At 39.3% G+C, this 24,080-nt stretch overlaps 1 protein-coding gene and 1 long non-coding RNA gene across 10 annotated transcripts in view; one reads left to right on the forward strand and one right to left on the reverse strand.

The window, feature by feature from the left end:
• Nucleotides 1-3,029: 3,029 nt before the first annotated feature.
• On the reverse strand, nucleotides 3,030-5,690 carry LOC140514111 (uncharacterized). Its single transcript, XR_011970439.1, has 2 exons — nucleotides 5,396-5,690; nucleotides 3,030-3,411 (listed from the first exon to the last, which is right to left on the reverse strand). It is a non-coding gene; the product is annotated as an uncharacterized lncRNA (long non-coding RNA).
• Nucleotides 5,691-5,778: 88 nt separating this feature from the next.
• SLC9B1 (solute carrier family 9 member B1) overlaps nucleotides 5,779-24,080 on the forward strand; it is an 80,518-nt gene continuing 62,216 nt past the window's right edge. For 2 of the 9 annotated variants that reach the window (XM_072624250.1, XM_072624254.1), the window contains exons 1-2: nucleotides 6,920-7,183; nucleotides 15,799-15,847. In XM_072624250.1, the coding sequence (XP_072480351.1) occupies nucleotides 15,809-15,847 (39 nt within the window). In that variant the 5' untranslated portion in view covers nucleotides 6,920-7,183; nucleotides 15,799-15,808. Of the gene's footprint in view, nucleotides 5,957-6,919; nucleotides 7,184-13,298; nucleotides 13,418-15,798; nucleotides 15,848-24,080 lie in introns of those variants that run through there. The other 7 variants (XM_072624252.1, XM_072624255.1, XM_072624251.1 and 4 more) reach the window with 6 other exon arrangements.

Here is a 24,080-nt window from a genome sequence, read left to right on the forward strand (position 1 = left end):
AAAGTCAAGTGCAAGTTATGTCATCATTTCTCTGATGTCATGGTCTTCTTCAAAAACAAAGGACAAACACCTACAATATTTTTCTATAATGTAATGTGTACCTAATCTATTCCACTGACCTACCACCACTCTATTTCTTAGCCAGTACCAGATTATTTTTATAATTGCTGCTTTATAATAAAGTTTGAGTTCTGGTATGGATAGTCCACTTTCCTTCACATTTTTTTCATTGATTCCTGTGATGATTTTGTTCTTCCAGATCAATTTTTTTATAACTTTTTTTCTAGCTCTATAAAATTTTTTTGATAGCTTGATCAGCATGGCACTGAATAAATAGATTAATTTAGGTAGAACTGGTATTTTTATTGAATTGATTTGGCCTACCCATGAGCAATTGATATCTTTCCAGTTATTTAGATCTGACTTTATTTGTGTGAAAAGTGTTTTTTAATTGTGTTGTCTACAGTCTTATATATGGTGTATATTATCTACAGTAATTTTAAATGGAATTTAAATGGAATCTTACTGCTGGACTTCATTGGTAATGTATAGAAATACTCATGATTTATGTGGATTTATTTTGTATCCTGCAACTTTATTAAAGTTGTTAATTATTTCAAGTAGTTTTTTAGTTGATTCTTTAAGTATAACATATCATTTGCAAAGAGTGATAGTTTTGTTTCCTCATTGCCTATTCTGATTCTTTCAATTTATTTTTCTTCCCTTATTGCTAGAGCTAACATTTCAAGTACAATGTTGAATAACAGAATAGTAATGGGCATCCTTGCTTCACCCCTGAGTGTATTGGGAAGGCTTCTAGCTTATCTCCATTACATATAATGCTTGCTGATGGTATTACATAAATATTACTTATCATTTTAAGGTAAGCTCCATTTATTCTTATGCTCTCTAGTGTTTTTAATAGGAATGGGTATTGTATTTTGTCAAAAGCTTTTTTTTGTATCTATTGAGATAATCATATGATTTCTATTGGTTTTGTTATTTACATGGTCATTTATGCTGATAACTTTCCTAATATTGAACCAGCCCTGCATTCCTGGTATAAATCCCATCTGGTCATTTTTTAGTTGCATGACCAATTTGATGTAAGCAATTAGAGATATAAGTTTACCCTTAAGTACTGCTTTGGCTGCATCCCATTCATTCTAATTTTCTAATTGGGTGAGATTTTGTACTTCTTTTGCTGGGCTTATAATCTTCTTTCCAAGTCTTTCCTTCATTTTTCTTATTTCTTTTCCAGTTCTTTTCTCCATCTCTAAAATAATTTTTAACTTTTAAAGCTCTAGCTTCCTTTCTTCTAGGACTTCTAATTGAATTTATGTCCAAGCTGAGTTTTTCTTGGAGGCTTTGCTTTAGATACCTTAGAGTCATTCTCTTTTGTTTGTGTCATAGGAATCCTTGTTACCAAGATAGCTCCTTATAATAGGATTCTTTTGTTTGTTTGTTTGTTTGTTTGCTTTTTCTTTCACTCTTCTTAAATTTGGACTTTGTACTTATGAAAGGAATTTTTGGGTCTTAGTGTGGTACTAGTGTATATCCTCTTGGGTTCTGCTGCTGCTATCTTGGAGTATTGCTCTCAGAAGCCACTTAGGCTCAGAACCTGTAGGTCTGTAATGGTCTGATCCAGTTCTAACTCTGATTCTTGCTTTCCTTATCTGAGCTTTGCAAATTCTTGACTTGGGTTTGGGTCTGGGCAACACTGCTGTGGGCTTGCCAATGTCTGGAACTCTAGCAGACTACTGCTGGCTCCAGAAGCCATCAGCCAACAGGAAAGTTCTATAGGTTCAGAGCAACAGAACTTCAGTCTCTTTCCTGATCTGAGCTCTCTGCTTGAATAATTCCTCTGAAGGGCTTAGACTTGGGCTGGAAATCAGTTCTAAGACCCCTCTCTGCTCCAGGGGTAAGAGTTACATAGCTACTCCATACTTTTGTTCCTGCTCCTTATCTGGTAACTAGCCTCAGGCCTGCTGCAATTTCTTGCATAGGTGCCCTCCTGTTTGCCACCCAGCTCTAGGCCAGAGGGACAGAGTTGCCAGTTGGCACTTGTTCCTACTCCCTGCACTGCATCAAGCCCCTTTATACCAGATCTGGACCTCTCCTTAGCCTAGCACACATACTCAGTCCTCAGTTCAATCCTTGTGCTAGAAAGCTCTGTCTATCCTCCTGGCTAAACCCTGCTCCTGTGACATAAGGGAAATGATGACATGACTTGCAGTTGACTTTGATTTGAGTGAGGGAGGGCTGTGCAAGGTTACTAGCCTCACTTTCTCCTCCAGAGCCATCTGGTCCAGTGGCCCAGATATTCATCAGGAGACTGGAGATGGCCAAGGATGCATTGGAGACCCTGACCCTTTTAGGCTAAGGCCTTTTCAGGTTCTCGTTTTGAGTGAGGTTACCCCTATTCAGTGAATAGACTTCTTTAAGAAATGAGTCAAGGGATGGCACCTTAAATTAGGAAAAAAAAAAATCAAACTGGGAGGGGAAGCCCCTCAGGATTGCTGTTCCAAAGAGAAACAGTTACCATTGACATTCACTCTAAGCCTGGAGGGCCCAAGATGCAGCTATTAAATGGAACTTGGGCAGGGACCTATTGTGGTCCAATCCATGAGCTCCAGAGTGAACTGGATTTAAGGTTTTGTGAAAGAAAGACACAAAGAAAGAAACAAAGTGACTAAGACACTGTCGATAGAATGGAAATATACATATTGTTTGTGGTTAGAGTGTTGGATTTGGAATGAGGTAAGACTCCAATTAAATTTAAATTCTGCCTCAGATACTTACTAGCCACATGACTCTAGGGAAGTCACTTAACCTCTTTGCCTCAGTTTCCTCATCTGTTCAATGAGACAATTGGACTTAGTACCCTCTCAGCTGTGACTAAAGATGCAAGTATGTACAGTATTCTAATACCTCTAGTTCTCCACTCCTCTGCTGAGAGAGGAGAGATATGTCTTGTTATCCATTCTCTACAACTAAAATTATTATTATAATTAATCATAAAATCTTCATTTTAGTTAAACAGAGATTTTTATTAAGTCCTTTTTGTTATTATTGCAATTTGTCACCAGTCTTCAGAAAATGCCATCTTTCAGAAGAGGTGTCTTAGAAACACAGAGACATATAGTCATAGGATTTAGAGCTGGAGAGGCCTTTAGATGCTTTCTAATACAACCAGCTTATCTTCCATATGAAGAAACTGAAGCTCATAATGGTTAAGGGTGGAGATACCTTGATTTCAACTCTTACTTTAAGAGGCAAGTCTTTGGATTCAGCCTCTGGAAAGCACTCTTGATATGGAGTCAGATCTGGGTTCAAAAGTTGACTCTGTCATTTTATTACCTGTCCATCTTTAGACAAGTGAGTTAACCTCACAAGGCCTCAGTTGTTCATCTGCAAAATGAAGAGGGTAGAGTAGATGATCTCCAAATACCCTTTCATCTCAGTATTTAGGATCCCATCAATTTCAATTTAACTTAGTAGGCATTTATTAAGTGCCTATTGTTTCCAGAGCACTATATTGGGCACCAGGAGATATACAAAGATAAGGCATAGTCCTTGCCCTCTTGGAGTTGAGGGAAAATAAGGAAAAATAACACCTGTAAAAAGAATGATAAAGGAAAATACTGATGAGAGAAGTTAATAGAAGAAAACAGTTATGTCTGAGAAGGAAAATGTGATTTCTGACTCTAAGGAGCAGATTTCATGGCAGAGGCAAAAGTTGAGCCGAAGAAAGTGTAGGAATTCTAAGTTAGGCATGGGGAAAGAGGAAGGTCATTCCAGGAACATAATAGTTTGAACAAAGACACCAACCAAAGTACTAAAGAGTGGAATAGGTTGGAGGAGAGCCAGGTGAAATAAATCCGGAAAAGGATGGTGGTGCCATATTATAGAGAGCCTTAAGTGTCAAACTGAGGTCTTTGTTATTGATACTGAAGATGATAAGAAAGGTTAGGGTTTAGTGTTTTTTTGTTAATGGAAATGTAATGATGTAGAAAGATTCAATAAATTCCACTGACTCCCTGTTATCTCTAGAACCAAAGATAAAATCAGTGTTTTCTTTTTATATGCCTTCATAATCTGTCCCCTTCCTATATTTACAATCTTCTTTTACTTACACTATTCTCCCCACACCTACACTCACACACTATGTATTCTTCGATACAGTGACACGGCTACCACCACCTCTTACTTTACCTCACACAAGATGCTCCATCTCCTGACTCTTTGCATTTATACTGGCTGCCTCTCCATCCCCCCCTTCCCCCCAGGTCTGGAATTCTCTACTCCTTATCTCCATCCCTTGGCTTACCTGATTTACTTCAGGTCCCAGCTAAAATCTCCTTAAGAAGCTTTTCCTGATCTCTCTTAATGCTAGTGACTTCCCTCTGTTTGTTATCTCCAATTTGTCCTGTATTTATACTGCTTTTGCATGGTTGTTTGCATGTTGTCCCCATTAGACTATGGGCTAGTTGAGAGCAGGGGTTGTCTTTTGCTTTCCTTTGTATATCCAACTCTTAGTGTTTAATAAGTACTGGTTGACTTGACTTGAGTGTGAAGGCATGGCTCAGTGGGAACATAAAATATATGTGGTAAGACTTGGTTAGGTTATTGTAGCAAACCAGAAAATTAGTAATGAGGGACTACACTAGGGTGGTGTCAGTGGAGATTGAGAACAGAATAGAGTCAAATATTTCTCATGCAGAATCCCTGAGACCTGGAAATTGGTTGATGTTAACTTTGATTCTTCTCTGTTTTCCACATTCAACATTCCAAACATGGGTGCTTGGGTGAATAATGTTAATACAAGCAGGTGTGAAGGTTCCCCCTGAACTTATTTTCTTGAGTTGCTCTATTTTCCAGAGATAAAGTCCCTCTGAACTAACATAACAGTGATCTTTTGCAACTGAACTCTAGTAAACTCTGAGTACCCCTGAAGCTGAATCAGCTACAAGTCTGGTTCCAGCCAGCTTAAACCAGACTGATAAACCATTTGTGCAGCAGGGACTTTTTGGATAAGCAAGATCATACCACCCTTCATGGTCTAACAGGGTCACCATCCATGATAACAGTTCCCAGGAGGGGCCCCAGCCATGCTTCACTTTCCTCATGACTCATCTCTAAAGAATTTCCCCCCTTTCCACTTCTTCTCCTCCAGCAACTTCCCATTCTTGCTATAACATAAAAACCCAAGTCTGCCTATATTGTGATTTCCTTTGTACTTGGTATAAGAAGTTCCCACATACATGTGCCTTTCTCTTTTAATAAATCAAATTACTACTTCTGTCTGGTGGAGCTGTGATTTTTTGCTTAACAGAAGAATAAAGGACTTGGTGTAGTATAGTAGAAACACTAAACTTGGAATCAGACCACTTACCTGTCTTTGAGCCAGGGCTCTGATGATTATTAGCTGTGTGACTGCAAGCCCCCTCACATATCATTATCTCACAGGACTGCTCAGAAAAAAGTATTTTATAAGACTTCACAACCATAAAAAGAAATTATTTCACCTGGGACATGGGCTTACTGGTACAGGGGTGGGAGTGGGGTGCATTGTTGGCACAAAAGATTATTGGAGTAGGGAGAAATCTATGCAGAGGACAGTTCCAAGGGAGGGAAGGGTAAAAGCAGTGCCAATAATCCAGTCTCTTGAGAAAGTGAGCTAGAAAAGTGGTGCCATATATAAGAGGATTGTCCTAGCAATTGGATGGGGATGGGGGTGGGGTGGGGTGGGGTGGAGCTAAACAATGGAGCAGAATTGTTAGCTCAGGGGATCCACTAGGGAAACTAGCAGGCTTGCACAGTGTGGTAGAAGATCACAGAGTAATCTACTGGTCTTGTAGTGGTATGGGGACAACCAGAGGTGTTGATATTCTTCTGACAGTGGTCTCAAGGCCCTTTCGTAGTTGGAGCTCTATACATCTTTTACACTATTAATGTAAGTAATTAATAGGTCAGAAGAAGCAAGTTTTAAAATCAAGTTCAGTTTTGGATATGAAGAATTTAAGCTTTTAGATGGAAATATCCAGTACACAGTTGAAAATGTTAGAACAGGAGCTTGGGAGAAAGGTCATACAGATATAGAAATCATTTTAGTCAGCACAATTGCTTTTATTTTAAGACATTTATAGTACAGATATAGTTTAAAATGGTTAGGTCTTATTACTCTCTAAGATTTTGTGACACTGTGTTTTTAAAATAAATGAAAAAGAATTTATTAAGCACTTAACATGTGTCATATAAGATGCTGTCTTTGGAGATAAAAATATATAAAGCAAAAATCGTCCCTGACTTCAGAAAACATATTTTAATGAGGGAGACCAGACATGAAGTGGTAGTCAGTGAGTACACTTTGATGAAGAGGCTTAGGGGAGTAGATTGATATTCCGTTCCTAGGAGTAATGTCTGAGTTGATTTGATCATTGTTCAAGATTTCTGAATGAGAAAAGGAGAAATGGCCACCCAGGTTGGGGCCAAGGCAGTGTGTAGCTGGTTGGTGAGGCTACGGGGGAGAGGGTCAGAGTTGGGAGAGGAAGCTAACTCAGTGAGATGTGATTGTATTCAGCCATAAGAAAAAGAGATTTAGGTAAATGTGCCTCCAAAAATTGAGAATTTTTTGGTTTCCTAAGACATCGAAAGCCAAAGATTTTTTTGATCAGATCAGTTCACCATAGGAGAGAATATCATTATAAAATTATTCTGACTAGAATGACTCTTCGTTCAGATGGTGTGATTGTGATCAATTAACACCACTGGACAAATGAAGTAACTGTGGCCAATAGTGGTAGGTGTTGCTTATTTGTTTAGGGGAATGGGATGGGAAGAGAAACTTAAAGGTGCTTACCATTATTTTCAGGTGGTATTTATTCCATACATAAATGTTCATAATTAAGCATTCTATATTCTATGTTCTGTATTCCATAAATAAGATAATGTTTGTGAAAGCACTCTGAAAAGAGTATCCCACTCTATACATATGTTTGTCATTGCCATTACTATTACCATGGTGGTCTGAAAACAGGTCTGCTTTGTGTAAATCTTGAGAGAGGCTGGTAATCAGTCACTCAGTGCCATACAGAGAGAAGTCATGACATAAAAGGAGACCTTGAGACCTGTAATCATTTCAGGAAGTTTTCATAAAAGGATCCTCTGCCCTTCTCAAAAGGTATGTTATTCTTATGAAATGTCTAGAAGTAGTATGTGTTTTTCAGATTGAAAAAACTGGGGTTGATATAAAAAATAGGAAATGAAATTTTATAAAAGGAAAGACATTAAAGCTGATTATAATAATTTCTTACAGAATTTTAACCAATATTACTCAATTGCTGTCAGAAGACGAAATCTAAAAACAACCTTAGTCAGCAGATTGATGTCATGCAGAGAGATGACAGCCAGCAGTAGCACTGGTTTAGATTATAATAGCAACTCATTTATAAAATTTAACATAGGAAAACAAAATCTTCCAAAGAAGGATGGTGGAAAATTACAGATGGTACCACTTTTACCACAGTAAAATAATGAGATGCAATGAAGGGGACAAAAAGTTTGAAAGCTCAGCAAGATTTACAGCTAAGCAGAGTCATCCTGAGGGCATTAAAGGATAACACTGAAAAGAGGTCAGTAAGAGATGAAAGATGAAAAAGATCTGCAAAGATTTTTATAACAAACTCTTTTCACCATGGAGAACAGTAGAGCCACCACAGTTGGTCTTTAATATCACATTCTTGGATTATAGAGGAAGTATAAATAGTACTAAAAAAAACAGGAAAGGAAACTGGATGAAACCAAGTGCACACAATGAAGATCCATGCTGCAATCACTACAATTTGAAGGTTCTAAGTTGGATTATCAATATATCTTAAGAAGGGAAGCTATGAAAGTTGTGGAAAACATTTTGGATCTTATTACTACCAAGAAAAGTCAACTGAGAGATCACTAATAAATACCAACTCATCTATATAAACTTTTATTTTTCTATCTATATAAGTTTTTATGAGAATAAGCTACACATACATCAAGGGCATCATGTTGAGAGCATTAGTAGGGAACAGGTTCTTGTAAGCAATATTTCACACTGTATGTTATATCTTTAATCATTGCACACAAAAAAGGTAGAAAATATAGAATACGACTGTGCTGATTGCTGACTAAATAAAAGTATCTGATTTGATAAGAGATGTCGCCTTTAGTGGCTCTCCTGCAGTAAGATGACCCCCATGAACTATGTCAAAATCATATAAATTTCTCTGAAAGATGTCACAACAAAGATAGCCTTGTTAGGTGTTCCCCTCATTATTAATATTATGGAAATCATACAACAGGGTGATACATGCTTGCAACCACTGTTATAGAGGATATTTTAGCACAGCAGTCAGATTAAAAAGGAATTCCTTGAAGATGATGAAATCTCTGAGATGCTGCTATTTTGGGCATTGCACTGAATTCGAGAAGCACTGTCACTACAGAGCCACACAAATGGGATCCACAAATATTTTATGCCTCCTCAGCCCTTTGTGTGTCATGGACTCTTTTGGCAGTCTGGGAAAGCCTATGAATCCTTCTAAGAATAATGTTTTTAAATAATTGAAAGGAATACTAAATTTCAATTATGAGTCAGTGAAAATAAAGATGTAATTTTCCCATCCAAGTCAACAGATCCCCTAAAATCTATTCACAAAAGTCTTGGGGTCCAAAGACCCCCTGGTTAAGAACCCCTGTACTACAGAGTTTGATCCTAATATCCAGATAGGAAAAACCAAGTAGATAAAGAATACTTATGGTCAGGTGCTGAAATGAAGTTGGATAGACAATCTATAAGGCTTATCTACCCACATCTCATGGGTAGATAGTGCAAACAAACAAGACCCAGAATTGAACAGGAGAAAGAGAATGGCGTGGATTATTTTGGCGAAATTACCAAGTTTTATAATGACCCCCCAAGTTCCTCCCAAAAAATGCCTATCTATTTAATACTATCATTCTTACAATGTTGTTGTTTTACTGAGTCACAGAACATTAAAATTTCCAGAGAAATGAATTTGAGAATTGGTAGAACAGTAAAGGAAAAGCTCATGGTGGATGTAAGCAGATTGTAATAAGTGATAAGCTAGGAATTCTGAAGAAGTAAGGTAAAAGAAGTTATCAATGAAATGCGTGAGAGAAAGAAAAATGGGCTGGCTATGTGCTAAAATGGAGGCTAACAAATCACCCAACACATGCTCCAAGGATATCGTCACAGTGCTAGGGGATGACATAGGCCCATAGCACTTAGCAGACTACCTGTGGTCACTTTATGGATGTGGCCCAGGTACCATATAGGATAGGCAGGCAAGATTGTAGCCTGTAAATTTGGAAGGAATACCCAGATATGGGGTCAGAAATTCAATGAGTATTGAAGATTTGGGTAACCACGTTAATCAAAAGATATGCTGGTTAGGGATTGGGATCTTGTTCCAAAATAGATTTTAAAACTGTGGTTATTAGGTATCCTTTAATGGTATAACCTTTTAGGATAATTTCCAAAGATAGTAATCAATTGGCTTTTGCCAGTAGAATACCCCTCTTCATCAGGAAGAAAAATGAAGATATTATAAATATAGCTAATGTCCAATTGACTTTTAGTTTCATGAAAAGAATATCTTCTAAATGTATCATCTCTAACTAAAAAAAATGCTGCCTTTCAAATGTTGTGGATAGCATAGAAAGAATAGGAAAAAAGGACAAAAGTAAAGAAGGTAAAAGAACACTGAGGATAAAAATGAATGAACCATCATTATTTGAATTGAAAGAAAAAACCATTTATAACATTTCTGAACGGTAATTTTATTGAATAATTTTTTTTTGGCATATACTTATGTAGATATTTTTCCAACAAAGAGATCAGGGTAGTGGGAATGAATACTGGATTTTGAAGTCAGATGATCTGTTTGTTGTTAAGTCATTTCAGTTGTGTCCAACTCTTCATGAGTCCATTTGGGGTTTTCCTGGCAAAGACACTGGAGTGGTTTGCTGTCTCCTCATTAGACAGATGAAGAAACTGAGGCAAACAGGGTTAAGTGAGTTGCCCAGGGTCACAAAGCTAGTAAGTATCTGAGGTTGGATTTGAACTCAAGAAGAGAACTCTTTCTAATTCCAGGTCTAGTGCTCTATCCACTGTGCTACCTTGTTACCCAAGAGGACCTGGTAGTTTTGGGCAAATCAGTTCCCCTAGGCTTTGGTGTGCTTATCTATAAAGTGGGAGATAAATGACTTTCATGGTCCCTTCTAGTTCAAATCCTATGATTTCATTTTAAGGGGGGAACCTATATTTGCATCAGTAAGGGCCTGCCTTGGAGTCAGGAAGACGAGTTTAAGTCCTTCCTCTGCCACATACTAGCCATGTAACCCTCTCATTTAATCTTCATGTATAAGACTACTCCCTAAGATTACCAGATGCAGAGTGGCTGTCCTTCTGCATTAGGCAAGAGAGTGTCCTCACCAAGAGTGCTGTCCAACAATGAAACTGCAAGCCTGGACCAAGAATATAAAAATACTGTCATTATTTATGTCCCATCACTATAATTTATCTCAATCAGTCAACAGAATGTTTATGGAAATTTAAATGAAGAAGACGTTCTAGGGATGGAATGTGAGAGATTATCACAGGTAGAAACAATTCAGAAAACATTCTAGGATATCAGGAAATGGGGTGTTTGGTATAAAAATGCTTTCTAGAAAGACGGGCCCACTAGAGGATGAATAAGTCCAGTCTCCAGGAAGATTCTCCATGATGCAGCACTGACTCCTAGTTCCTTGAATGTTGTCGGGTTGGGTTTCTTTCCTTTTGGGGTAACATGGAAGAGGGGTGATGGAGGGATATGGTTTGTTTGAGAAAGGAGAAGATTTTCTTGGGCAGATTTTTAGGGGAATTTTGAGGAGAGTAATCTCCTGAACAACTGGAAAGAGAAATTAAGATCCTACTTGGAGGTGGATTCAAGTTGCACTGAGTACCCACTCTCTTCCGCAGTTCTTTTTTGCTCACCTTGAAGCCTGGATGGTTTCCTCAGCCTGCCCTGTCTTGAACAATGTTCAGTGTGCTGAGCAGTTATTCCAGGTAGAAAGACAAGTATTTTGTCTAAAGTTGTGTTGACCAGTTCAAACAAGCTATTCAAACAAGGCCTTGTGGATACAGAGAAGTACTGGTTCTCATGAATAGTGGAGAGGCTTCTCAGGAAGTTAAGCCCTCAAAGATAAAAGAAAACATATGTCTTTGCACAACTGAGATTGAAGGTGATTGTTCAGGGAATGCTTTACTTCCTTATGAAACCAGATAACCCATAAAACTGAGCAGCAGACAATTGGTGATGCTGGTGATTCCTCCCCCAGCCTCTTATCTTTACTTAAGTCAAGCAAATTCAGATAGAAAGAAGCGATGGCCTTCTCCACAACAATGGTCATTAAAGTAGAGGGCTGTGGAATGAGTCCAAGGGGTACATCTGTGGCTTGATTGCAGGAGTTATGGGACCAACAAATGCTTTTCTCTTTCCCCCCTCCCCACCACAACCAATTGTGGGACTGTTTCCACCACCCCTTCCCACCCCTGGCTTCCTATGTGATTGTCCTAAGTGTGTGCAATTCTAATCTAATCAAACCTAGGCACCTACAGGCCCTCATTCCCTGGCCCCTCCATTGGCCCCAATTCCCTTCACTGCTTCTTCAACCACCCCTTAGTAGTTGGAATCTCTGATCTGATATAAATGGAGAGTAACCTCTGTCCCCACTCCTTGACACTGCACATCAGACTAGGTCACTCAGCAAACTCCAATGGCACCCTAATGACTTTAGGATCAAATATCATTTCATCCTTATTGTTTTAATTTCTCTTTTTATAATATTTATACCTTTATGATCAAGTTTATGCAAGTTACATTTTTTATCATGTTATAACATACATAAGTACAGTGGTGCACATATGCAATTTATAAATAAGCAGATATACGCATAGAGAAGCTAGGTGGCACAGTGGGTATAAATAAACATACAGAGCAGCTAGGTTGCACTCCTGGGCCTGGAGTTAGGAAGACCTCAGTTTGAATCTAGTCTTGGACATTTACTAGCTGTGTGACCCTGGGCAAGTCGCTTAACCCTCTTGCCTCAATTTCCTCATCTGTAAAATATGCTGGAGAAGGGAATGTCAAGCCATTAGTATCTTTGCCAAGAAAACCCCAAATGGAGTTGCAAAGAGTCAGATATGACTGAAACAACTGAGCAACCAAAAAAAATGCCTATGTTGGGATGCATACTCAAGATAGTTTGACTGATGGTTGTGTGCTTAAAATAGGTTTAGGAACTCTGTTCTAGAGAAACATTTGCAGAACTTCCCAAAGCAAGGCCTTATATAGGCCTACATCATGCAGAAGCACTCACTTCTCACTTACTTGTGTGATTTAGTAGTATTTCCAGAGGATATTTCTTCCTGGCTCCCTACCTTATTTCATAGTCCTTGGTAGAACAGAGATTCTGAGCCATGATATTATCTGAGTCTATGGGTCACGAGAAAGAGCTGCAGAGTTGGCCTTGTCAGGTTGATCAACAGGGAGAAAGTCACTAAGGTCTAGAGTCCTAGTGCAGTTCTGAAGTGCCTTCTGTTGCTACTTTATCAATAAAGTATCTAGGGAAAAGCCAACTCTGAACTACAACATTAGGACCAGCTGTGGACCAGAACCAGGCAGGTAAATGAACAAGCTGAACATACATCAAGGGATCAGGAGAGCCTTAGAAGCCAGATGCCCGACAGAGAGTAAGGAATCTCCCACATGGCTGAGACCTGTCTGAGGTCAGACTCAGTCTTAAGTTCTTTATATCCTGCTAATGTCTGTTATACAAAGTCCTGGTATTCCCATTTCTTTCCTGGATTACTGATCCCTTCTGTCTATTTTGATCCTGGAATACTTGCAGATTGTCTGGTTCCTAAATTTCTGTCAATATCTGTGAGCTTCTGTTTCCTCATATATTAAGCGAGGGTGTTGGATTTAGAAGTCCCTTCCAGCTCTAAATCTATGATCTTATGAGTTTCTGCTTGCCTGACATGGAGATGCTGTGCTTACTTGTACCTAGGCAATTCACCAGGTTGGGAACCAAACTTAGGTTCTAGCTTTTCCTGACCTTGTAGCATGTGTACTCCTTACCTCAAAATGACTCCCTGTGACTGACACAGGCAGGGCTACATCTCCTCATACATGCAGCCTTCTATGACATATATACTCTAGCATGACAATGAGTAACAATTTTGATGCCACACCCAGTTCACCAAAATGAAACTCTTGTAAATGAGTCCTGCATGTAGACAGATGGATCTTAGTTCCTCCTACAAAATTCTTTCAACTACAGCTGATGCATTCAGTCAACTGTAATCTATTAGGTGAGATGCTATACAATAACTGAATTTTTGTTTTGTTGAAAAAGCTTCAAATTAAAATTCAACTAATGCTTATTAACTACCATGTACAAGGCATTGTACTGGAAGCTGGGGATACAACACAATAGAAAAACAAAATGAGGAATCCTGTCCCTTACATTGCGGTAGATGTGTTGTCCCTAGATTAGCATAACATAAGGTACAGAGTAACTTGGGGAAGGGTGGGAGGAAAAGAGCCCCAAATCCCAGAATATTTGCTGCTGGAGAGAAGTGATGAGAGCTGCACAAAAGAGGTTACCCCTAGGCCAAGCCTTGAAAAAAGATAAAGATTCTGAAAGATAAGAGTTGAGAAAGTTCATTCCGACTGTGGGACATGGTCTGCCAGAATACAAGGAGGCCCAAGGATGAAATGTTGAGTTGGAGACCAATGAATAAGTCCACTTTTCTGAAATGGAATGCATGAAGAGAAGTCAAATAAAATAAGCCTGGAAAGGTAGCCTGTAGTTAAACTGTAGAAGACCTCAAATGTCAGGTTAAGAAGTTTATATTGCGATGTTTAAAAAGTTCAAGAGATGTAGTTTCTGGGTATTTAATCATTTTATTAATAATGGTAGCATGTTATTAATAAAAGAAGTCAGTGGCACTCTCACATGCCAAAGACCCCTCATGGCAGTAGGTTCACAATTAATAAGCCATTAGAAAAGTGGTTGTTCCTGAAGGTGGCAATCAACTCTAACTGGTTAATAATTAATAAGAAAATGAATATTATAATGAGATGTGGGCTCATTCTGTGAGGGTCTTGGGGTAGGTATATGGTTTGGTCATCCTAGTCTTGGTCAAAGAGACTTAACAATATACATATCAAAGAAGAAATCCATTTCCTCCCCAGACCTATCTGGCCAAAGACAATAAATAGGAATTCTCCAGTTCTCTCAGCCTAGTTGGGTGAACTTTTTCAAAGATTTTCTACAATGGTTGATTTCAGGATAAGGAAATGGAAAATTCTTTAATCCTAATTCAATAACTGGTTATTAATATGAGAAAGATGATGATTTCTCTCAATATTTTTTAGAGGTAGTAGAAAAGTGGAAACCTTCCATCGAAGGTTTGTGAATGACCTCAGACTCATGAATTGGCAACATTATTTTGGTACTTATGCAAGGAAAGGTGGTTTGGAGAGGGAAGAAACTGGAGGTAATAAGACCAAACGATTCTACTGCAACAGTTTAAGCAAAAGATGATGAGTCCTGAACTAGGGTGGTGGCCATATGGTGGAAAGAAAGGGTCAGATTCAAGAGACATTGTGGAGGTAGAATCAACAGGACTTAGCAACCAGATATGGTGAAGGAACCACAGGGAAGGAAAAGTCAAGGAAAGATGAATCTCAAGGTTTCACCCTGGGTAACTTGGAGTAGACAATCAGAAAGTCTGGAGGAAGAGTAGGTTTGGGGTAGGATGGGAAAAGATAATGAATTCAGTTTTTGGGCGTATGTTGAATGACCAGTTTTTTTGGTTATGTTGAATTGGAGGAGTTACCATTAAGCTATGCAGGTAGAAGGTGTCTAGTAAGCAGATAGAAATGCAGAAATGGAATTCAGGTGAGAGATTCACTCAATCAACTTTTGTTAATATTCTAGTTGGAGGGAACTGATATGCAAATTCTGAGTACAAATTAAAGTACATTTTTTTTACTTTATTTTTCTTGTTTTACATGTGTTTTCTTTTGCAACATGATCAATATAGATGACTGATATCACATTGCTTACCTTCCCAAGGAATTGGGGAAGGGTAGGAGGGAGGGAGAGAATTTAGAACTCAAAATTTAAAAAACCAATGTCAAAAAAAGTTTTACATGTAATTGGGAAATATTTAATGAAAAACAAATATATTAGAAAAAAAGATTAGAGTTGAATATATAGACCCACATAGAGGTCTTATATATCCATATATCCATTGTATCTTAGAGAGAGAGTCTGAACAGAGCCTTGAGGGATACCTACTAAGTGTAGATAGAGACGAATGAAGAATTGACAAAAGAAATTAAATCAGACAGGTAAAAACAAATGAAAATTGTTTGCTCATTTTTGTAGTGTAAAGAGAGAAACCATAAGGACAGAAGTACTCAGGAGGTATCTTACATTCTCTCTAGTTGAACCTCATCATTCTCTAGATGAGGAAAGTGAGTCCAAGAAAGGGTAAATGACTTGTTTAAAATCGTAAAGGGAGAAAGTGGCAATCTCAGAATTTGATTCCCAAACCTAGCATTCTTCTAGTAATTGAAAAGAAGCCATCTGAGGACAAGGGAGTCCCGTCTGGCTTGATTGTTGAGTAGGTTCTATTTCCATTTTTTAAAAAAGCTTTCTTTTCCTTTTAAATCTTCTTAGCAAACACATCATGGAAACCAAAAATGAAGACTCCCATACACCTGCTCAGGTAAAGTTGATCATGTTTTACAAAACTATTTCAAACATGAGACAGAAGGTTTATTCATATTTTTCTAGAAAATCTCATATGAAGTCTAAACACTGATCAAATTTCTTAGTGGTTGGGTTGTCCAAGCATGAGAAATGCTATGGGGGAAATGAGCAGAGGTTGACTATGGATACACAGAAGTGCTTAAAGGGGGAGGGTAGAACAAAGTGATTACAGGATCAAAAAAGGTTTAGGGAAAAGCTAAAGAGGTGGCATTTGTGAGGGCTAGCCCCATTGGCTTAGAGATGAGTGAGTAATGTAGCGTAAGTGAAACTAGACTGAGAACCTCATTCCTTCTTGGCTATCTCTCTGATGATGACCCTCTCTAATCTTACCAAGACAATGTCATGTAGACTGTGTGTCCATGGATTGTATTCAAATGCTTTTGCCACTTTTGGGGGCCTTCTAGAGTTTCATCCACCACACAACCCAGGGCATGAGACCTCAGTGTCCCTCCAAATAATGTCTTTAGAATGTAAACTTTCCCAAGTAATATGTAAGTTCCTTCCGAATAGGTGTGGTTTCATTTTGGTCTCTGTATCCCCAGTACCTGGAACAGTGCCTGGCATAGTGGAGGTACTCAGTAAATATTTATTGAATTGGAGTGAAAGGACTTGAGTTCAAATTCCAGCTCTGCTGCCCTACTGTATGACCCTGTGTGGCTCTTTCCTCTTCTTTAAAATGAAGTGGCTGGAGTAGATAATCTCGAAGGTCCTTTTTTTAGTTCTTAATTATATAATGTTATAAGAATAACTAGCCATAGAAGGAAGTTCTAAAAGGGACATAGACCAACAGGGGATTTTGTTACTGATGTGTTAAATTAACTGTACATTTGCATACTGTTACAAAAGTTGTTGCATTGTGTTGTGTGTGGTTTGTCCTTTGTTCTTAAAGAGGACCATGACATCAGGAAGGTAATGCCATGACTTGCAAGTGAATTGGATTTAAGTAAGGGAGGGCTGTGCAAAGTCACCAGCCTCAGTTTCTTCTCCTGAATATAAAAGAAGTTCAGTTTTATATATAGCCTTTTTCTCTTCTTTGCATATTGAAATGTCTGTGTTTGTGGATTTTGATTTCCATAATTTAAAAGAAAATTAAAAATTTTAAAATTAGCATTTCCTGGAAGAGATATGAAAAGGCACTTTTTTTTTTTTTTGCAAAAGTGGGGACTCTAGATATGGGACACTGTGTATATACATAAATTGGCAGACTTTTTGGAAGCATTGGTCAGTTTTGCTGAACTGGGTTTTTCCTTCATTTTTATTCTTTGTTATGGCTCCCTAAAACTGGGACGGGGAATGGTACATTAGGGAACGTAAGTGAATGTAAAAACTGAAGATATTAATAAATTTTTTTCAAATATCACTAACTTGAGAGAAGGGTTTCCTTCCACATTAACTAGAAATCAGAAATGTAGAATATTTAAAATGGGGCAGCTAGGTAGCACAGTGGATAGCGTACCAGGCCTAGAGTCAGGAACATCTCAGTTCAAATCTAGCCTCAGATATTTACTAGCTATGTGTCCCTAAGTGACTTAATCCTTATTTGCCTCAGTTCCTTGGAACACATTGGAGAGGGCAATGACAAGCCATTCCGGCATCTTTGCCAAGCAAACCCCATGGACTATGATCATGGAATCACCAAGAGTGGGACATGACTGACGGATCAAACAACAACAATACTTTAAAAGTCATAAAGTTTTATTACTTAGCACTTGCTTCATCACTCTAAATAGTGCCTTTAGTATCTAAGTATATTTTAAATTCAGTTCCAGCTAGCAGGATTTAATAAATAAAGATAAATTAAAAGCATTTATTAGCATATCATTAAGTACACTGATTCAATTCAATTGATACAGGTGATGTGCTAATCAAATATATTGATAACATGGAGCTCAGAGTAGGATATAAAGGGATTTCAAAATTAAGAAATATAAAATCCTACACTTGGGTTAAAAAAAAATCTTTAAAAGCATAAGATTGGGTAAGTGTGTCCAGATATGTGTTTTTTGTATGAAAAAGACATGAAGGTGTTTGTGGACTGGTTGATTGTTTGTTGTTCTTTATTCTCAAAGAGGACCAAAACAACATCACTAGGCCAGTCAACATCAACCGTAGCTGATCATTTGCTGTACCACAGGTTGGGCACAAATAGTCCATGTGAATATTTGGGATGGTTACTCCAAATTTGCGCATCCTATGTTTCCTTTGTGCTGTCTCAATTCTGCTTTGCTCTTAGAGCACAGCATCCTTTCTGATGTGGGCATACCATGCTGAGAAGTTCTGTGCCAGTGTCTCCCATGTCATACAATCAATTCCAAAGTTCTTAAGAGAGAACTTGAGAGTGTCCTTGTATCACTTCTTCTGGCCACCATGTGAACTTGCCCTGTGTGAGTTCTCCATAAAATAATCTTTTTAGCAAGCCTACATTTTGCATTTGAACAATGTGGTCAGCCTGTGAGAGCTGTGCTGAAGCTCCCATGAAACAGAATTTGAATGCATGGCAGTTTAGTTTGAGTGAGGACCTCAGTGTCTGGTACCTTATCCTATCAGGTGATCTTCAGAATCTTTCTAAGACAGTTCAAATGGAAGCAATTCAGTTTCCTGGCATGGCACTGGTAGACTGTCCATGTTTCACAGGCATACAACAATGAGGTCAACACAATGGCTCTGTAGACCTTCAGTTTGGTAGTCACTCTAATACCTCTTCTCTCCCATGCTTTCCTTTGGAGTCTCCCAAATACTGATCTAGCTCCAGCAATGTGTGCATCAACTTCATTGTCAATGCATACATCCCTGGAAAGTACACTACCAAGGTAAGTGAACTTATCCACAGCATTCAAAACTTCTTAATTTGCTGTAACTGATGGTTCCACATATTGATGATGTTGTGGTGGCTGATGGATGTTGATGTTTTCTTGGTGTTAATTGTTAGGCCAAAATTAGGACAAGCAGCAGAGAACTGATCCATACTTTGTTGTATCTCAGCTTCAGAGGCTGCATTGAGTGCATAATCATCTGCAAGGAGAAAATCATGCACCAACACTCCCTCCACTTTGGTCTTGGCTTGTAACCTTTTCAAATTGAAGAACTTACCATCAGTACAGTAGTTGACCTTGATGCTGTGTTCATCCTCATTGAAAGCATTTGTCAACATGGCTGAAAACACCATGCTAAAAAACATGGGAGCAAGCACACAGCCCTGTTTCACTCCATTAGTGACTGGGAAGGCACGAGAGCTTTGTCCATTATCCAGAATCCAGGCAAACATGCCATCATGAAATTGACGAAAAATATTGATGAACTTCTCCAGGAAACCAAATTTTGACATAATTTTCCATAAGCCCTCATGACTAACAGTGTCAAAGGACTTGGTCAGATCCACCAACATTGTGTACAGACCTCTGTTCTGTTCCTGGCACTTCTCCTAGAGTTGTTGGGCAGCAAACACCATATCGACTGTTCCTCGGCCCTTTCTGAAGCCACACTGGCTCTCAGCTAGATGACCATCTTTCACTATTAAGCCTGGTAAGGAGGACTCTAGTGAGAATCTTGGCAGCAATGACTAAGAGAGAGACCCCCCATGATTGTCACAGGACAATCTATTCCTTTTACCTTTATAGGGATGGACAATGGAGGCATCCTTGAACTCTTGAGGGATAACCTCCTCTTGCCATACAACCTGGAAAATTTCAGTCAGCTTTTGTATGAGCAATGAATCTCAGCTGAAATAGAATCAGCACCAGGTGTTTTGCCACAGCAAAGGAACCTAAAGGCATTCAAAACCTTGTCTTCTGTTGGAACTTCAGGTAGGACAATGATCTCAGCATTGATTGATGATTAATGAATGTTGATAACACTATGGAAGTGTTCAGCCCATCTCTCTAGAATCATATCCTTATCCCTGATCAATGTGGCTCCATCAGCACTGAGTGGTTGAGATGCACTATAGGTCATTGGCCCATAAATAGCCTTAAGAGCATCATAAAAGGACTTTGGATTGTTACTATCAGCCTAACACTGAATTTCATCTGCCTTCTTGCTGAGCCAAGAATTCTGCATCTCTCTAAGCTTTGCTTGTACTTTACTTTTGATGGCATGAAATGCTGCCTTCTTAGAAGTGGATGAACTATCCTGCTGGAAAATCGTAGAGTTCTCATTTTTCATTTAGCAGCTTCTAAATTTCGCCATCATTTTCATCAAACCAGTCTTGGTGTTTGCAAGTTCTGACCCAGATGAGCAAATGCAGTGCTGTACACCAAATCTCTGAAAGTTGCCCACTCTTTTTCTGCTCCACTGTTGCCAACTGTGTGTTAGCTCAACTTTCCCTTCAAGTTATCAACAAACTGTTCATGCTCAAAGAAGAGCTAATTTGTTTACATTGATTCTTCCAGTAGTCATTTTGTCTTGGAGACATCACTTTTTTTGAATGTGAATATTTAGCTTGGAAAGGATAAGTCTATGATCAGTCCAGCACTCTGCACCACACATTGCCTTTGTCACTCTCACATCTTGTCTGTCTCTCCTCCTTATAATCATATAGTCTATTAGATGCCAATGTTTGTTATGAGGGTGCATCCATGCAGTTTTATTGCGTTTAGGTAAACAGAAAACAGTGTTAGTGATGAGAAGGTCATGCAGTGCACAAGTCTTCAGCAGTAAGTGACCATTGCTGTTGCTGTTTCCAACTCCATTCCTCCCTAGAACTCCCTGCCAAGTCTGGTAGTCTAAGCCTACCCTAGCATTAAAGTCACTGAGAATTATAAGCTTGTCCTCTTTTGGCACATTGATGATAAGGGTCTGTAGGTCTTCATAAAATTTTTCTTTGACCTCATAGGGTTTGTCATGGTGTGAACATAGGCACTGATGATGGTGGCATGGCATTTTCCTGCAAGTGGCAATTGCATTGTCATGATTCTGTCATTCACTCCTTCTGGCAGGCATACCATAGATTAGTTTTGATTGCAAAACCTACATCAGCTTCATGGTGCTCCTCTTCACTGCAGCCACTCCAGAAAAATGTGTATCCAGCTCCAACTTCAGTAAGCTGGCCTTCATTTACCCACCTTATTTCACTCAGGGCTGCTATTTGGATGTGATACCTGCTGAGTTCTCTTGCAATAAGGGTTATTTGTCAGGGTTCCAGGATTTGGGGTTGTCTCTAAGTGTGTGCACATTCCACATGCTAATGGTGAGTGGAATCATCTTTGCAGACTTTTTTTGCAGACCAGGGCTGGGTAAGTAGGCAATATTTAGAGCACCTTTTCTAGCCCCCTTCCTCACACCTGAGGTGAGCAGTGCAATCCTTAAAAGGCTGCTCAGACACCCAGGGGCTGTCGAATTCCACTGCTGCTTCCAGTGAGAAACGACCCTATGGCCTGGGCCTCTTGTGTGTAGTGTTGTGTCTACATCTCCCAGCGTATCTTCACCTGCTGCTTTGTCACTTGCCTGTTATCACAGGACTTTGAGATTGGTAAAACAGTCAAATGGTATGGGTGATATCCTTTGACTGGGGCATAAATTAGATTTGTTAGGCAATTTCACGAAGTTGTCAGCCTCACTCTCCTCCAGAGTCATCACAGTCTGGTGGCAGGACAGAATCAAGACAGCATGACGGCTCAGGATGCGGGGGATGACCTTGGTGTCTTTGATGTCTAACCAAGCTCTAAACGCTCCACAGCACCTGCTTCAACAGCCTTAATGGAAGCTGGAACAAATTGTTCTCATCTGCCCATTTCACCAGAGGAAGTTTACATATGCTTGGTGTAGACACACCCCAACTTATCAATGGGTTTGAGACCCCTTGGTTGTTCTCAACCTGGTTTAGCCCATCTGCCAAAAAAATTTACCATGCTGAGCTGTAGCTGAGCATGCTACAGCTTCTTGGAGCCACAGGTGAGAGTCGGGTGGAACAGGTGGATGCCAAAGGTGGAAAGGAGCCCTGAAAAGTGCTCAGCAGCCATCATACCAGAGGTACTAGTCTTCTCTGAACACACTCTGCACTCTATTTGTGGGCTACAATTTCAAAGACAGTGGAATATAACAGCCAAAAGAGATTTTGTAATATGATGCAAAATTGAAAACTTTATTGCCCAGAACATGAAAAGCGAACTCATGAGATTCTTCCCTGACCATACCATATCTAGAATTATAGTTTTGAATGCCAAATTGTATTATACACATTAATTAAGGATAACCAGGGTAGTGAGAGAGGTCTTGAAAGCATGACATTTCATAATTGGTTGAAAGAACTGGGGATGCTTAGCCTAGCCAGGGGTGGGGAACCTGCCACCTTGAGGCCACATGTGGCCCTCTAGTACCTCAAATGTGTAACTTTGAACCCAAACTTTACAGAACAAGTCCCCTAAATAAAAGGCCTAGGCTGTAGGAAATGAAGCTTGGATGTGAGAGTTCTCTTCAAATATTTTAAGATATTGTCATGAGGAAGAGGGATTTGATGTGATTTGCTTAATGGTCTGGCATAGAGCATACCACTAAACTGGTTTTCAATGAGGAACACTTGGGTTCTGACATATAATGACTATGTGACCCTCAGCGAGTTATTTTTCCCTCTCAGTATTCTAGGCAACTCTTAATATTATAAATTGCTGAGAGAGTGCTGACCTGAAAAAGAAATTTCTTTATGTAGGAGTTCTCTGTATCAGTAAAATCGCAGGTTCAGTTCCCATGTTTATCTCTATTTTTGTCTCTAGGGGGGTGCAGTAGTGGGGGGGGTTAACAATTTAGTAATTTTTCTCAATTAATTCCAAATTATTTTTCATAATGATTGGACCAGTTCAGATCTCCACCAACCAAGAATTAATTAGTGAGCCTGACTTCCCCACCACCCTTCCAATAATGATTTTTTCCATTGTTTTCCCTTATTTTCAATTTGGTGTGTGTGTGTGTGAGGTCAGCGTTTTAGTTACATTTCTCTTAATGTTTAATTTTTTTAAAATGTGGTCATTGATCATTTGCATTCTGCTGTTTGAAAGCTATTCATATTCTTTGATTTCATCGATTGAAGATAAGCTTAGTCATAAATTTGTGTCAATTTCCTGTAGCTTTTGTACATCAAACTTTTATTACATGTTTGATGTAAAGATTTCCTAATCCATAACTTTGTTTTAGTTATATTGCGTATGTCTTTGCAAAAACCATGATTTTATATTATTGAAATTGTCCAATTTATCTTTTATAATCTTTTATACATTTTCTAGCTATGAATTTTTGAGGGGGACTTTACATACCTGTTATAAAGATACACATGAAATCTAGATAAATGTACACTGAAATGTCATATAACTCATGTTTATATAATTCTGAGTCAAGGTGAACTGGAAACACTATTATAACTCCTCTGACTGCCACCTCATTCACTGTTTGTAACCATGCAAATGTATTAATATTATCATTGAAGATACCATAGGATATTAGTCTCTATTTGAGACCCATTTGGGAGGAAGACAGTTGGGATTAAGTAATTTATTCAGGGTCATTCAACTAGTAAGTGTTTGAGGCTGAATTTGAACTCAGGAGGTCCTCTTACCTCTAGGCCCAGTGTTTTATACACTGTACCACCTAACTGACCCTCATCCCCATTCTTGATGATAATAAGGGTTTTGATTTTTTAAAAATATCTGGTAATTGGGGGCGGAGCCAAGATGGCGGAGTAGAAAGACACACATACACATAGCTCCGAATCCACAACCCACAGAACGGCTAGAGGGGACCAACTCACGGTGAATTCTGCACCCAAAGGCCACGGAATATTGGAGCGAGGGAGATTTCTGTTCCGGAGAAACCTGCAAACCTCTCGCGGGGGGTCCTTCGTGCTGTGGACTGGGAGCTGAGTGCAGCCCTGCAGCGGCCGCGACACCGTGAGGAAAAGATCTGAGTGGGCTACGGGGACGGGATCTCCTGCGGCCATGCAGGTCCCTCCACCCACAGAGGGAACTGCAAACCTCTCGCAAAAGGTCCGTTGCACTGCAGACGCGGAGCCCAGCCCAGATCTGCGGCGGCCGCAGCTCCGAGAGGTACAGATCCGAGCAGGCTTTAGGAACGGGATCTCCAGCGGCCGCACAAGCCCCACCACCCACAGGTGACAGGGGTTGGTGAGAGAGTCTCTTTGGAGGGTCGAGAGGGGAGTGGGGTGCCCCCATGGCTCGGGCCCCCCCGGGAGATAGAAGCTGAGA

The sequence above is a fragment of the Notamacropus eugenii genome, chromosome 7 (assembly GCF_028372415.1).
Source record: "Notamacropus eugenii isolate mMacEug1 chromosome 7, mMacEug1.pri_v2, whole genome shotgun sequence".
NCBI lineage: Eukaryota > Metazoa > Chordata > Mammalia > Diprotodontia > Macropodidae > Notamacropus > Notamacropus eugenii.